The sequence below is a fragment of the Pteropus vampyrus genome, unplaced genomic scaffold (genome assembly GCF_000151845.1).
Source record: "Pteropus vampyrus isolate Shadow unplaced genomic scaffold, Pvam_2.0 Scaffold86, whole genome shotgun sequence".
NCBI classification, from domain to species: Eukaryota; Metazoa; Chordata; class Mammalia; order Chiroptera; family Pteropodidae; genus Pteropus; species Pteropus vampyrus.
The window spans coordinates 881,140-896,281 of record NW_011888867.1 but is presented as its reverse complement, the minus strand read 5'-3'; the positions used below and the strand labels follow the sequence as shown (position 1 = coordinate 896,281).

The 15,142-nt window shown below is 56.4% G+C and overlaps 1 protein-coding gene across 1 annotated transcript in view; it reads left to right on the top strand.

The window, feature by feature from the left end:
• Positions 1 to 15,142, top strand: part of CROCC (ciliary rootlet coiled-coil, rootletin) — a 37,373-nt gene that overhangs the window by 3,144 nt on the left and 19,087 nt on the right. Inside the window, exons 3-18 of the mRNA XM_023532646.1 lie at positions 2,769 to 3,095; positions 3,189 to 3,272; positions 3,347 to 3,408; positions 3,491 to 3,656; positions 4,210 to 4,316; positions 5,729 to 5,965; positions 6,437 to 6,533; positions 7,198 to 7,281; positions 7,694 to 7,927; positions 8,700 to 8,899; positions 10,374 to 10,556; positions 11,415 to 11,559; positions 12,268 to 12,414; positions 12,829 to 13,059; positions 13,821 to 14,014; positions 14,263 to 14,390. Coding sequence (XP_023388414.1) covers positions 2,769 to 3,095; positions 3,189 to 3,272; positions 3,347 to 3,408; positions 3,491 to 3,656; positions 4,210 to 4,316; positions 5,729 to 5,965; positions 6,437 to 6,533; positions 7,198 to 7,281; positions 7,694 to 7,927; positions 8,700 to 8,899; positions 10,374 to 10,556; positions 11,415 to 11,559; positions 12,268 to 12,414; positions 12,829 to 13,059; positions 13,821 to 14,014; positions 14,263 to 14,390 — 2,626 coding nt within the window. The remainder of the gene's footprint in view (positions 1 to 2,768; positions 3,096 to 3,188; positions 3,273 to 3,346; positions 3,409 to 3,490; positions 3,657 to 4,209; positions 4,317 to 5,728; positions 5,966 to 6,436; positions 6,534 to 7,197; positions 7,282 to 7,693; positions 7,928 to 8,699; positions 8,900 to 10,373; positions 10,557 to 11,414; positions 11,560 to 12,267; positions 12,415 to 12,828; positions 13,060 to 13,820; positions 14,015 to 14,262; positions 14,391 to 15,142) is intronic.

Here is a 15,142-nt window from a genome sequence, read left to right as displayed (position 1 = left end):
CCCGGAGGCAGGGATTGGGTGAGAATGACCCCCAGGCCTTTTTGCGGGGAGCACGGCAGTCCACAGAGAACATCGGAGCCTGGAGCCTGGAGATTACCTTATTGCAGATGGGGAAGCAGGCCCAGAGGTGGGCATCGTAGGCCCAAGGTCAGTGGTGGGGCTGGGATGAGGCCCCTGGTCTGGGCTCTGCGATCCTGTGAAACTATTTCTTTCTATTGCACACTTGTCCGCGTGCTGCAGGTGGCAGGGCCTGCCTTTGTGGCCATAACTGTTGCACATGGGCTGGGTTGGGGGACAGTCAGTGAGGTTGTTCTGACCCTTTAAACCCCACAGCATCCCTAGGAAAACAGAGTGGGGGCAGGTCAGGATCTGTGTTCTGTTGATCGCATGTGGGAAAACTGAGGCTGGGGCTCCCAGCAGGCCACCTCCTAGTTCAGAGGGAGGGCCTCAGGGTCCCCTGACACCCCCACTTCTTCCTGTCTCTGAGGAGCAGGTGTTGGGCGAGGCAGTTGGGATGAGAAGGAGGGAGTGGCCATGCCCCCTTGGCTCCACGGGACAGACCCCCTGGGCTCCCCGTGTCCATGGCAACCTGGACTGAGTGACTTAAATAATAATGGGTACTAGGGCAGCGGTTGCTAAGGGAGACAATAAACTTCTTTCATCCCTGGCTTGGTGACACCCTCCTTCCCTTTTGAATTAGGAGTAAAATTGAAAAGCTGTTTTGTGAGGGGAGAAGTTTGTGGAAAGGGGTGAGGTGTGGCTGGGAGTGGCCTGGGCCTGGCTAGGACACTGGGGAAGCAGGCGGAGTACCCAGTGATTGCCTGAACCCCTCTTAATCCTAGAAGCAAACAGCACCTGGTTAAAACAGCTGCGCAAAACACACAAGGCACAGGCCATAGTTAAACCGCACACAAACAGACACAGATGCACAAAACACACCACACAGAAACACAAACTCACCACAGGGATGCACTCAGATTGACGGACGGGGCACAGCAGAAGTGTCACTCATAGCCAGACACCACACAATCGCATGCAGGCCTGGAACGTGTCACCTAGACGCCTTGTCACACCACTACGACAACATAACCAGTTCTGCAGACAACATAACATTGTCTCATGTCTCGTGCATACACACAGCCAGACAAAAGTAAGTATCCATGGATACATAGAGTCACCAACACACACCACAGATGACACCCAGAGCCCAGGCACACTCCCCATACTCACCCATTAACGGTTGTGTAAATAGATGGACGAACACATGAACACATGGGTACACACAGACATACCTAATGCCTGCACCACAACGTAGACCTGCGACCACAGATGCTACCTCACTCAGGTCCCCATGGAGACCCAGACACAGACACACAGGGTCCCAGGTGGAGACAAATGACAGAACACTGCCCACTCACACCTGTGAGGTACACCTGCATGGATGCACAACACACACAGCACCTCAGTGCCACTGCCAGCACGTTCAGCTGGGGACACTGCCCGTCACCCAGATTAGGTGGACTCCTTGCCAACGCTGGCCACGATGAGGCAATCCCCTACATACTGCCTCCCCCCACGCCTTCAGACCGTGTTTCCCCCAAATGAGGTGAAGCCCCCAAGCAGCCCGCACCAGCCCCTCCCTGTGAGTGGCACCCCCGTGGCCACAGTCACCCTGCCCCAGCACTGTCCCTGGGGTGGTTGGGTGAGAGGTAAGAGATGAAGTTGTTTTCAGTTTTCTCAGTGGCTCATCGAGCACCTCCTAGGCGTACGGAACCTGCACCTGCCACTAACCTGGCCTGGCCCCGTTATGAGCACGGATGAGAGCAGCTGCCCTGCTGTTGGCTTCCTTGGGATGCGGCCTGGGTGGGTGTGTGAATGCCCTGCCTGGGCTGTAATGAGTCAGGCGCTGGGGAGATTGATGGTGAGCGTGGCGTAGTGTCAGAGTCCGCTGAGCTGGGCCGTTGTCTCGTGAGTTCTCCTTGGGCACCGTCACTCTTCTATTAGTCCTGCTCATCTTTACCGGCCTCCCCAATAGGTGGAAGAGGCTGAGGAGGCCCCTGGGACTAGCAGGTGCTTAAGGGGCAAAGGGATTCCAAGGTTAGTGGGGACAGCCAGAGCCAGGCATCCTGCCCGTGCCTCCAGGGTCTGATGATGAGGGGGCTGCGAGCTGCCTGGGGGTGGAGGAAGGGTGCTGACAGCAGAGGCTTTCCATGAGGTCAGAGGAAGGGGGGCATCCGAGGCTGTGCTGGGACAGAGGGTATTAATAAGCTACACTGTCTATCAGAACATCTGTGTGCACCTCTTACAAATCTGAGCACTGTATACGTGGGGAGTGGGGGCAGGCTGGGAGTTTGTATGTGTTGCCCTGGGGATGTTTGACACCACCCTTGTGCCTTATGTGTGTGCATGTCTCAGCTCAGATGTACGTGCTTGTATAGATGCCTCTTTGAATGTATTCACGTGTGTTCATGCTATTAATTCATGATCTCAACAAACAGGCCACTAACACTGTTTAGGTCTAAGACACAAGAGAGAATAAAAATTCAGGCTTTCCTGCGCTCACTTAGGGTAGGGGTGGGGACACGTAGGCGTGGATCTAATAATATCAGCCACAGTGGGGTTAGTTGTTTTGGAGGAGAGGCTCACAGTGCACCCAGGGCCCCTAAGGTTTACCCTCCGGTGCATCTGTCTATTTTGTGTGCATATGTTTGTGGGCCCACAAACATGTGTCCGTGTACGCCCTATCTGTCCATGCATGGCTGCATTAGCCTGTGTATACGTGCACTGCATCCTGGGCTTGCCCACATGCAAGGCATTGTGGGCCTGGGCCCAGCCTGGCACCTCCTGCAGAGGCCTGTGCCTGCCTCCCCAGGAGGCCCAGGACTCTCACCCAGGACCCTTCCCTGCAGCTGGAGCAGGCTGTGCGGCTGGAGTCTGGGGAGCTGGAAACGCAGGAGCCCAGGGGGCTGGCACGGCAGAGCGTGGAGCTGCGGAGGCAGCTGCAGGAGGAGCAGGCCTCCTACCGGCGCAAGCTGCAGGCCTACCAGGAGGGCCAGCAGAGGCAGGCCCAGCTCGTGCAGCGGCTGCAGGCCAAGGTCAGGGCCACCCACTCCTGCTCCTGCCTACCCATGTGCTCATTTTGCCCTGCCCCCATGCCCTAGGGCTAACCATTCGCTACCCATCCCCAGATTCTCCAGTACAAGAAGAAGTGCTCAGATCTGGAGCAGCAGCTGCTGGAGAGATCCACAGAGCTGGAGCAGCAGCGGCTGAGGGTGGGTGCCAGGGTGGGGCAGGGCAGGCTCTTCCCTCCGTGTGCCCAACCTGATGCCCCACTTCTCCCACTCAGGACACAGAGCACAGCCGGGACCTGGAGAGTGCCCTCATCCGCCTGGAGGAGGAGCAGCAGAGGTGGGCACAGCAGGGAGGGGTCGTGGCTAGCAGGATGGTCCTCTCCAGCATGTGCCCACTGATCCTTTTTTGTCTCACCCAGGAGTGCCAGCCTGGCACAGGTGAACACTATGCTCCGAGAGCAGCTGGACCAGGCAAGCTCAGCCAACCAGGCTCTGAGCGAGGACATACGTAAGGTGACCAGTGACTGGACACGAAGCCGCAAGGAGCTGGAACAGCGGGAGGCTGCATGGAGGCGTGAGGAGGAGGTGGGCCCAGGGCTGCTGGAAGGCCAGTGGGGCCTCGTGGGGCCAGCCTGACCTGAGGGGAAGTGCCTTTGTATAGTAGTGAGAACTGACACTGTGGGGGAAGGAGCGGGAGGGCCCTCCTGGCCAGGTGAGCCCTTTGGGAGAAACTGTTATAATAATAGCCGGCCTTGTTTAGCAGGTCGTACATGCCAGGTGTGCATTTTCTCCTCTAATCCTCATAATAACTGTATATGGTGGGTGCTGTCATCCTATTTTGAAAGAGAAATTAAGTAACCTGCCCACGGCCACGTAGCTGGTAGCTGGGATGTAAACCCAGGTCCCGGCACTTTCTGCCCTTCCTTGCTGCCTCTTTCAGCTTGTAAACCCAGTTCACTGTGCCAGACAGAGGCTTGGGAGCGTGAGAGGGGCAGCTCTCACACAGCCCTGTGCACAGGCCCAGAGAGCCATGGGAAGACGCCCTGCTTGGGTGACAGTGCTTCTCAGGAAGGTGGGACTTGGGGAGGAAGGAGGCAGCCCTCCCTCTAGCCCCTCACGCAGCCTGTCTTCCCTCCAGTCCTTCAATGCCTACTTCAGCAGCGAGCACAGTCGCCTGCTCCTCCTCTGGAGGCAAGTTGTAGGGGTCCGGAGGCTGGTCAGCGAGGTGAAGATGTCCACCGAGAGGTGAGGCCTGGCCGGTGCAGGGGGCCGCTTGGGAAGATGCTGCTGCAGCAGCTGGGAGGCAACCCCACTTTTAAGTTGAATTCAACTCAACTCAATCCAACACTCCTACTGTGTGCAGGCCCATTGGAGATGCAGAGGCAACTAGTAATAATGAACCCTTACCATGTTGGTGGCAACCAGCGTTTACTAGGTGTTTACTCTGAGCTTGGTTTTTTGTACATTTTATTTCATCTCATATCCACAGAGCCCCTCTCAGGTAGGAACTGTAATAGTTCCCATTTTACAGATGAGGACGCTGAGGCTCAGAGAGGCAGAGCGACCCTCCCCTACTTACAGCAGTAAGTGGCTGAGTCAGGATATACAGCGCCCGCTTTTAATCCACTACAGTATTCAGCTTCTGCTATCAAGGACCTCACCACCTCTAGTGATGGAAAGATAGAGACGCCCCAAAATATTCTAGACTGAGGAAGTGAGTGGTTAGTGACACGAAAGTGAAACAGAAATCCTAGATGTTCAGAAGGATGATAGGGAGGTTAGAAAAACGCTCCACAGAGGTGGGATTTGCACTGGCCTCAGGGATAGGTTGGATTTTACTGCCAGAGCTGGGGGTACTCCCTCCGGAAAGCACAGCCTGAGCAAAGGCTTAGAGGGAGGAGAAACGGCAGTGGGTAGGGTTGGGGCGAAAAGCGGGTGGGGGGAGGTCAGGTCAGAAGGGAGACCCCCTCAAAGGGCCGCTGCAGCAGGGGAGCTTGGTCCTGCCTGGTTTTTGAGCAGGCGAGGCGTCGGGAAAGCACAAAGGCAGGGAGACCCAACTTGTTTTATTTTTCACATTAAACATTTTTTAAATTAATGATCTTTATTTAAAATCATCAAATATTCAACCAGTGTCCAAATTTCCAATTGACTCAATGTCACAGAGGGCTTTACATATTCTTGGTAAAATTTCATCTTTGTGGTTCTTGAACATGCTTTCTGCACCTCATAACTGGGACGTGGCTCCATTTCAGGCTCTGAAGAGCGTCCCCATTCATTTTTCTTGGCTATAGAGTATTCCACTGAGTGGCTATATCATCATTTATTTAATAGAAGCCCCCTTTCGATAGCCATTTGGGTTGCCGCCGGCATTTCTTACCTGAGCAGTGCCACAGTACATCACCTTACCTTATACACAGACTGTTTTCCATGCGTTGGGGCATCTCTGTAGGATAAATCCTTAGAGGTAGGGTTGGTGGGTCAAAGAGCTGATCCATTTATAATTTTGTGGTTACCCTCTGGTAACTACAGGGTGGGCTTGTTTCCCCATAGCCTCACCTACACTGCATTGTGCGACTTTTTCCCAGTGTAGTTGATTGACACTTGGGAATCAGTTCCTCCCCTCCCTTCCCATCCCCGTCTTGTGTTCTCTCCACCAGGGACCTGCTGCAGCTGGGAGGGGAGCTGGCACGGACTTCACGAGCCATCCAGGAGACGGGCTTTGGGCTGAGCACAGGCCTGCGGCTGGCTGAGAGCCGGGCCGAGGCGGCCCTGGAGAAGCAGGCACTGCTGCAGGCCCAGCTGGAGGAGCAGCTGCGGGATAAGATGCTGCAGGAGAAGGGACTGGCCCAGCTGCAGATGCAAAGCAACCTGGACAAGGCCGACCTCAGTGCCAGGTGGGTGCCTGGTAGGCACCACTCGAGGCAGGCTTCCCTGCAGAGTGTGCACTTGGAGATGTGAGAAGGAGGGGGTCTGTTCAGTGGGGTTGTCCCTGCCCCTGCCAGTCTTCTCAGGCAACCCATTTGGCAGACGGGGAGACTGAGGCCCAGAGTGCTATTGCCCAACATACATCATGGGCAATTCAACCTCTGATGCCGGGAGTTCTGCTCCTAGCTCCTGTGACCTAGACAAGTCCCGGAGTGCTTTCCCATGAGATAAAGTGGGTGGCAACTTCATTCTCATTTACAGATGAGAAAGTCTGAGGCCCAGAGAGAAGTGACTTGCTCGAGGTCACACAGCTAGGGAGATGAACCCTAGGGTCCTTGCCTGGGGGTTTGGGGAAGCACGAAGACACAGAGCTGGAGGGTTTGAGGAGGAGCTGGGGTGGGCCTCTCATTTACCTCTTTTGCCCCCAATCCCACCTCCAGAGTGACAGAGTTGGCCATGACGGTAGAGTGTCTTCAGAACCAGAATCTGGAGAAGGATCGGGTCAACAAGGCCCTCAGTGAGAAGCTTGAGGCCCTGGTGAGATGCAGCCGCCCCTGAGATGTGGCAGGGCGGGACGGGGGCACTGACCAGATCTGTGGACGCAGGCTGAGGGATGGGCTGCTCGGGCCACCCCCAAGCATCTCACTCAGACTGTTTCGCCCTTCATTAATTGAGCACTGAGTAGATGTCAGGCTTAGTGTGAACACCTTCACCTCTTTTATCCCATTTCATCCTCCCAGCAGCCCTGTAGCATGATTCCCATTATATAGATGAGGAAACCAGGGCCCCAGGGGAAGTACTTGTCCAGAGTCTCAGAGCCAGCAAGCTGGGGAGTCAGGACTTAAACGCATGCCTGTGCTCTGCCAGCCTAGGGCTCTTTCCCTTGGCACTCAGCTGCCTCTCCATCAGATGGACACACCTCAAGGGTACTGCCTGAGTCAGTCATCCTTCTGTGTGGGGCCAGGCCCAGTTCTATGTCCAGCTCTCCTCCAATAGGCTATGTGACCCTAGGGCAGGACACTGCACTTCTCTGGACCTAGTCTGCAATGAGGACACTGGGGCTGCTGTGGGGTCCACCATATGGCTGGCCTATGGGCATGGCCACCCAGTGGGTGGGGGACCAGAGAGGGAGATGAGTGGAGTTGCAGACTAGGGCAGAGACCCTGACCACCCTTTCTTTGTCTCTCCAACACCACTCCAGGAATCCCTGCGGCTCCAGGAGCAGGCGGCCCTGGAGACAGAGGAAGGAGAGGGGCTGCAGCAGACCCTGAGGGACCTGGCACAGGTGCGAGGTGGGAGGGAGCCGGGATAGGCCGGAAGAGTTGGGAGCCCTGGGCAGGTCAAGGCCAGGCAGTCCGCAGGCCACCACATCCTCTGGTGGCCTTGAGCTGAACTGCAAGCGGTCGCGGGAACCCGGGGACTCAGCCTGCGAGAAGCACCGCACATTTCAGGCTCATCTGTGAGAAAGGCTGAATGAGGTCTTTACAATAAATAGGAGGCTTCGTCTGGCAGGCCGGGGACTATGAGCTAGTGCAGGTGGAGTCAGGAAGGCTTGTAGGAAGGGATTAGAATGTGCTGCAGACTTTGGGATGGAGCTGGACTCGCGGCGCTGTCGGCTCCACTGACCTGCTTGGGCTTCTTTACCCAACTAACCCTGCGGCTGCGCTCCTTCTTCTGCCTCCCTACGCCACCTTCAGGCGGTCCTGTCGGATATGGAAAGTGGCGTCCAGCTCAGCGGCTCCGAGCATACGGCTGATGCGTCCGACGGCAGCCTGCGGGGGCTCTCTGGCCCCCGGACTCCGTCCCCATCACGACGCTCCTCACCCGGCCGCGGCCGTTCCCCACGCCGAGGTCCGTCCCCGGCCTGCTCAGACTCCTCCATGCTTGCCCTGATCCATTCTGCCCTGCATAAGCGCCAGCTGCAGCTCCAGGTAGGAAGGGATGAGATTGCTCTGGGGGAGGGTTTTGGACAGCGTAGGGGAGGCGCCAGAGTTCTGGGGCAGGGCCTGAGCATCCTAGGGTGGAGCCAAAGTCCTGGGGAGGGGCTTGGGCAGCCCAGTCGTGGAACCAGGGTCCTAGGAGCGGAGACAGGGTCTGGGGGAAGGAGCTCGAGCATCCCAGGGTGGAGTCAGCCCTGAGAACGGGCAACTTAGAATCCATGGAGGTGGTTGAGAGCTCTGGGGCGAATCTGAGCTGAGTGGGAGGTGCTTGGGTAGCTGGTGGCGGAGTCTGGGAAGGGAGGAGCTTGGTATAGAAAGGAGGACGAGGTTCCCTGACAGGACTGACAGAACTAGAACCCTGGGAAAAGGCCTGGGAGGAGGAGTCTGCCTAGGATGAGAGGAGCTTGGGAACTAGGGGCAGAGAGGAGTCCGGGGGGGTAGAATCAGAACCTGGATGCAAAGGGGAGGAGCCCCGGGGTTAGAACCCAGGAGAGGGAGTGCGCTTGGTGATTTGTCTGGCATCCTGGGGCTTAGATTGGGGTTGCCAGGGACCCCAGGAGATGGAGGCTCAGAGCCCTGGCAGAGAGCTCAGAAGGATGGTGAGGGGAGTGGAAACCCAGTCTGGGGGTTTGGTCCCAGTGTCCTGCCCCAGACCTAGGCCACAGAGCAGCCTGGTATACATCCCTAGAACCAGCAGAGAGTAGCCGGGGGACTCTGGGGGCTGCTTAGGGCTCCCCCAGACTCCGTGATTCCTGTGCCACAGGACATGCGCGGGCGCTATGAGGCCAGCCAGGACCTTCTGGGTACGCTGCGGAAGCAGCTTAGTGACAGTGAGGGTGAGCGCCGTGCCCTAGAGGAACAGCTGCAGCGTCTGCGGGACAAGACCGATGAGGCCACTCAGGCCCAGGAGGATGCCCAGCGCGAGGCCCAGCGTCTGCGGAGCAGCATTGACCTCCTGAGCAGGTGCCCGGGAGGTCAGAGTGGGGGCGCTGAGAAGAATCAGTGTCTGGGCCTAATGCCAGCCCGAGCTGTGAGCATGTGGATCTGCACTAGTATGGTCCTAACTAGCCATGTGTGTCTGTTAAAGTTTAAATCAGTTAAACATTTTAAAAACTGAAAATTCAATTCCTCGGTTACACTAGCCACATTTCAAGTGCTCATCTCAAAGAGTTCGGTTGACAGTGCTCTTACTTGAGACTATTTCTTAAAAGTTTTTGAGAAAAGAAATTACCCACTCTCGACTGCCTGGTTATTTTTTGACTTTTGTTGTTGTTGTTTCTTGTTGTTTCTCTTAATAATAAGTTTGAAAAATGGAGGGCAAGTAAAAAAGTGGGACCTTCTCACAGCCTCACCCGCCCATCCTAACCACTGTTAACGCGTTGATTTAGCTTCCGTTTGTGTTTCCTGACAACGAGGTAGCGAATGTTTCCTGTACACCTACTGTGTGCCAGGCTCATTGCTAAATACTTTACATGTATTATCTCAGTTAATCTTCCCACCAGTCTCAGAACCGTTACTGTCCTGAGGTTGAGAGGCTGGTCCAGGCTCACAGGGTGATGTGGCCAGGGATAGGAATTGGAATTCAGGTCCATCCGATAGCAAAACCAGTGCTTCCCATGCCTTAGAGGGAGAAGGGCTTTTTATATAGTTGTGTTCACAGCGAACAAACACCTCATTGTCCATTCTGCTATTTTTACTTAATATCGTATTGTATGCTTTTTCCCACCTACTGCCAGTCTTCGTATCTAGAATGCTTATGGGTTGCCACTTCGAATGAAGAGGCAGAGCAGTAGGAGATATGACAGCAATCAGCCCTAAGCCTGAGCTGGAAACCCCAGCTGGCTCGGAAGGAGGCATTACAGACACCCCCACCCAGTCCATTGCTGGTGGCTGCTGGAGTTGGGAAAATGACAACGCTCTGCAAAGCATCAGAGTTCCCAGTTGCTGCCTCCTCCCTGTCCTGCCCTGGCCACCATGTGCTGCTGGCTTTTGCAGCAGGAAGCCAAGGAATCTGGACAGACCCAGCCGTGTTTGGCCTCCCAGAGTTGAGGGGCAGGGGCTGCTGTAACGGCATTTCCCGGTCACATGGACTAGCAGAGTTGGCAACAAAATTTCCCACGTGTCCCAGGAGCCTTGCTTGGCCTCTTCAACCTGGTGGCACACTGGAGACAATGCCAGTGTCTCCATCTGTTCCACTGGGCCTCCAAGTGCCCAGGTTGGGAGAGGAAGAAAGGCAGGTTCCCTCTGCCGGGAAGAGTCAGCTCCTGGGAGATGTGGATGAAATGAGTTGGCCATGGTCAGGGTCAGGGAGGGCTTCCTGGAGCAGGTGTCTTAGAGGACAGAGGCTATGGCTCCCACCTAGGATGACAGCAGGGGCATATTCCCTGGTGGGAGCAGCCCCCAGCATCCCCTTCAGCGCCCCTTCGCCGTCCTGCAGGGAGAAGGACAGCCTGGCCCACAGTCTGCAGGCAGCCCAGCAGCAGGCTGAGGAGCTACGGCAGGAGCGGGAGAGGCTGCAGGTGACGCAGGAGGAGCTGCGGCGCCAGCGAGACCAGCTGGAGGAAGAGCGGGAGGACACCGTGCAGGACAGCACGCGGACGCGCAGGGAGCTGGAGCGTAGGTGAGTAGCTTCTCCCTTGTCTCCCGACAGTGTCCCTGGGTGCTAGGCAGCACCCGTTGTCTCCTGGGCCTCCTACCGTCTTGAGGCCTCACGGTGTCCCTCTAATGTCGAGTCTTCTAATCAGCCCCATTTTGGTAAACCGAGGCTCAGGGAGGTAGGGGCACTTATCTGGGATCAGAGAGTTGCTAGAAGGTAGAGTGCGGATGATAATGACAACAATAATTAAAATAATGGTGGTAATATTAATATTTTTTAAAAATTAGAGTTACCGTGCTAATATTAATACTCACATTACTAAGTGCCAGACACCATTTTAAGCAATTGGATTGTCCTTAGGATAACTCTATGACATAGGATCTATTATTAGCTCCATTTTATGGACGGTGGAACTGAGGTACAGAGAGGTCATGTAACTTCCCCAAGGTAACAGCTAGTTAGTGGAGGAGCCAGGATTTGAACCCAACCATAGCATTCTGCCCCGCACTCTGAAGAGTTAACCTCTTAACCACTGCACTGTGTACTTCTATGAGACATAAGTCACAACGATGTTTCGTACATTGTAGTAGTGGATATCATTCTTGTTTCTGGAGGCCCTTGGGGAGATATGTCAGGCACTATTTTAAGCTCCTCATATATAAAGTCATGTATCTTTACAACAGCTTCACAAGGCAGGTGTTACCCATTTTGCAGATGAGGCCCAGAGTCACGGGCGGTGGCCCTGGCTGTCCTTGTTGGTGAGGCTCGTGACCCCAGGGCTCCTGCCTCGGACCTGACCCCTGGCCTGCCCCAGGTTGTCTGGCTGCAGGAGACTCAGAGCAGGGAGGTGATGTGGGGCACTTCCCGCCCTCTGTCCCACAGTCACAGACAGCTGGAGCAGCTGGAAGTGAAGCGCTCAGGGCTGGCGAAGGAGCTGGTGGAGGTGAGGGAGGCTCTGAGCTGCGCCACGCTGCAGCGAGACATGCTGCAGGCGGAGAAGGCTGAGGTGGCCGAAGCACTGGCTAAGGTGGGTCCATTTGCTGCCCAACCACAAACCTATCCCTGTCCTCAGCCCCAGGCCTTCTCACTCTTGCCACAGACGGACCCGTATTTCAGGCTGACCTCTGACCCTGGTCACAGACTGACCCCTTCCTTCTGGACTCGGGCTAATTTTGACCCAGATCCCAGAATAACCTGTGATCGCAGCCATAAGTGAATTGACCTCTTCTGGTGGCTGCGTCCCTGCTTTTCCAGTTGCTCCTGTCCAGTGTCTGTAGTTCAGGTCATTCGGTCTCATCTCTGGATGTGGATCCTGGAGTTTGTGAGAGTTGGGGGCACAGTCTTTGGTGCCTGCCCCACTCCCTGTAGTCTTGGCCCTGAGCAGTGGCACCCCTAGGCCCCACTCTGGGGGACCCCTGCCCTCTGGCCCTGCCCTGCCCTGCCCAGCTCTGTGGTGTGCAGCTTCTTTTAAGTAGCTTCACAGGCACAGGGCTTCTGCAGTGATTGATTTGTCTTATCTCGTGTCTCCCTTGTCCCCCTTCCCCATCTCTGAGGGTCCTGCCTCTCTATGCCTCTTGTTTCTCCCCACCTTCCTGCCTCTTCCCATCTCTCTGCCTTTCTCCTTATCTTTCCTTTTCTCTCCATGTCTTTGCATATCTGTTCCCATCTCTCCCCTTCTCGTTCCATCTCTCCATCTGTCTGACCACCTCTGGCCACCCTGGTCCTGACCCTGCAGGCTGAGGCTGGCCGCGTGGAGCTTGAGCTGTCAATGACCAAGCTGAGGGCAGAGGAGGCCTCTCTGCGGGACTCCTTGTCCAAGCTGAGTGCCCTCAACGAGAGCCTCGCCCAGGACAAGCTGAGTCTGAACCACCTCGTCGCCCAGGTACGCCGTGTGCCAGCGCGCCCACCTGTGCTCCCCACTCAGACCCCACTGAGGCATCCTGGGCCCAGCCTCAGCCCTGCCTCCCCGCGCATCTCCTTGTGCACATCTGTCCCTGTTCCTGTCCATCTTGGTCCCTGCCTCTTTTTGTCTCTGTCCTCCTCTCTCTCAATCCGTCTGTCTGTCTTTCCTCTCTCATGGTCTGAGAGAAAAGACGCTCCCTGGTTCCTCCTCCCTTCTTCCCGCTCCCCAGTGTCCACATGCCCAAGGCACCATCCCTTATCCCCAGGAAGCCTCCCCTGGGCTGGCTGTGATAGGTGGGTGGGTGGTCCTTTTTCCTGGGTGGGACCTTCTTCCCTGGGTGGAGGAGCTGGGCTGATCTGCTCACTCACCGCCACCTGCACTGGGCCGCCACAGCTGGAGGAGGAGAAGGCGGCCCTGCTGAGCCAGCAGCGGCGGGTGGAGCAGGAGGCCGCCTTGGCACGGGAGCAGCACGAGCGGCTGGAGCAGCTGCAGCTGGAGCAGGAGGTGGATCGGCAGGGCCTGGAAGGCTCTCTGCGGGTGGCAGAGCAGGCCCGGGAAGCCCTGGAGCACCAGGTCCCCACACTGCGCCAGGAGCGCTGCCGGCTGCAGGAGCATCTGGCCCAGGTGGGTGTATGTCGGGGATGGGAAGCAGGTGGGGAAAGGGTTCTAGGCTCCCAGCCTCCTGCACCCTGTCCCGGGGTAACTCACAGGCTCAGAGCCTGAATCTGTTTAAATTCAGCCCCACCTCTGCTGGCTGGGGACCTTGGGCAAGCTATTCAACCTCCCCATGCCTCAGTCACCCCATCTGTAACATGGGGCTAAGCGTTCTTTTCACAAAGGGCTATTCTGAAGAGGACACCCATGTAAGCACTTGGCAGTTGAATCACCACTCAGTAAAGGTTACTGATATATATTAGGTAGAAAATTTTAGAATTAGTATCTGACTTATTGGGACATCATAGCTGGAAGGGACCTTACGTGTTCAGGGATCCAAGTGTCTGTCCTGAAGAGCCTGGGTTCCTGGCAGGGGCCTCTAGGGGATGGGCCACGGGATGCAGGGAGCAGGGCTCCAGTCCCTAATCTGAGGCCTGCAAAGCAGCTTTCCTTCAATCTGTTTTGTGTATTCAGCTTCTCGGGGAGTTTTGGGGTATAGAAAGGGTTCCGTTATGACCCAAACTGAGCGAAGACCCTTATCGTTGCACGTGTGTGCGTCTCAGGTTCAGAGAAGGCTGTGATTGGTCCAAATACACACATCATATCAGGGCAGAGCCTGGGCTCGGACCTGGGTCTCCTGCCTGCCAGGCCAGGGCTGGGTCAGGCCCAGGGTTGGAGTGCTGCATGATGAGCAAGTTGGGGGATTCTGATAGTGCTTGGGTGGGGGCCAGCTTTCCCGGCAGCTGAGCGGGCGGGAGCAGGAGCTGGAGCAGGCACGGCGGGAGACGCAACGGCAGGTGGAGGCGCTGGAGCGGGCGGCCCGGGAGAAGGAGGCTCTGGCCAAGGAGCGGGCTGGCCTGGCTGTGCAGCTGGCGGCGGCTGAGCGTGAAGGCCGGACCCTGTTAGAGGAGGCCACACGCCTGCGGTAAGGCCTTGGGCTCTGTCCAACCCACCCTGAGGGAGTCTTCCTGGGGCCACACTGTGACCAGCCACACTGTGACCAGTCATGGTTACTGAGGAACCAGGTTGCCAGTGTGTCCTAGCTATGGCTTCCCCAGGGAGCTGGGCAGGTAGGCTGGCACGTGGCCCAGAGTTAGCCACACCCTAAGATCCACGGTGTCCTGGGGCCCGAGAGGCTGAGTCCCCAGGCCTGAGGGATTGCGCGTGCTGCAGCTTGGAGAAGGAAGCCCTGGAGAGCAGCTTGTTCGAGGTGCAGCGGCAGTTGGTGCAGCTTGAAGCCCGTCGGGAGCAGCTGGAAGCTGATGGGCAGGCCTTGCTGCTGGCCAAGGAGACGTTGACTGGTATGGGGGGCCAGGGGACGGGTGTGAAACCCCAGGCTCCAGCCCAGACTGTAACCTGTCGATTTCTGGGGTCTCATAGAAATTGGGAGCACTGGCTTTGGAGTCTGGCTAACCTCGGTTCCAATCCTGCTGCTGTCAGTTAGATCTGAGCTTTCTTGAGCAAGCCCCTTCCCTCTCTGGGCCACAGGTCCCTCATCTGACAGAGGTGATAATGCCCGCCTTCTAAGGCTGTTGCTAAGACGCGGTGAGGAAAGCACGTGAAGACCTTGGCACAGTGCCTGGCTCAGCCAACAGTGACTGCTGCTTATTCTTGTCAGGGAGCTTAGAGAGTTCTGAGTTCTCTATGGAGCCATCACTGCTTCTCTGACCGACTCTCTGGGCCCCACAATCCCAGCTCCGCCTCTCTCCACGTGCCCCACCTAGTCTCTGAACTCAGGGGTTCTTCTCACTCAACGTTTACTAAGCACCTACTTGGACTGTGAACATTAATTTTCCTGTCCACGTCCACCTGAGCCAGACAGAACCAGGAGGGGAAATGCTGACAGTGGTGGGTTTCCAACCTAGGAGATGGCGTTTAGGTTGTCCACCAGTGGGGTGTATCCTCCCAGTGGTCCCCTCCATTAATGCTGACAGGTAAATAGTCCACCAAGTTTGTTTATGGCAATTAGTCATTAGAGGAGATGCTTTATGGAAAGCTGGGCTGCTCTGGGAGATGACCTGTCTCCTCTGAGCCTCCATTTCCTCCTCTGTAA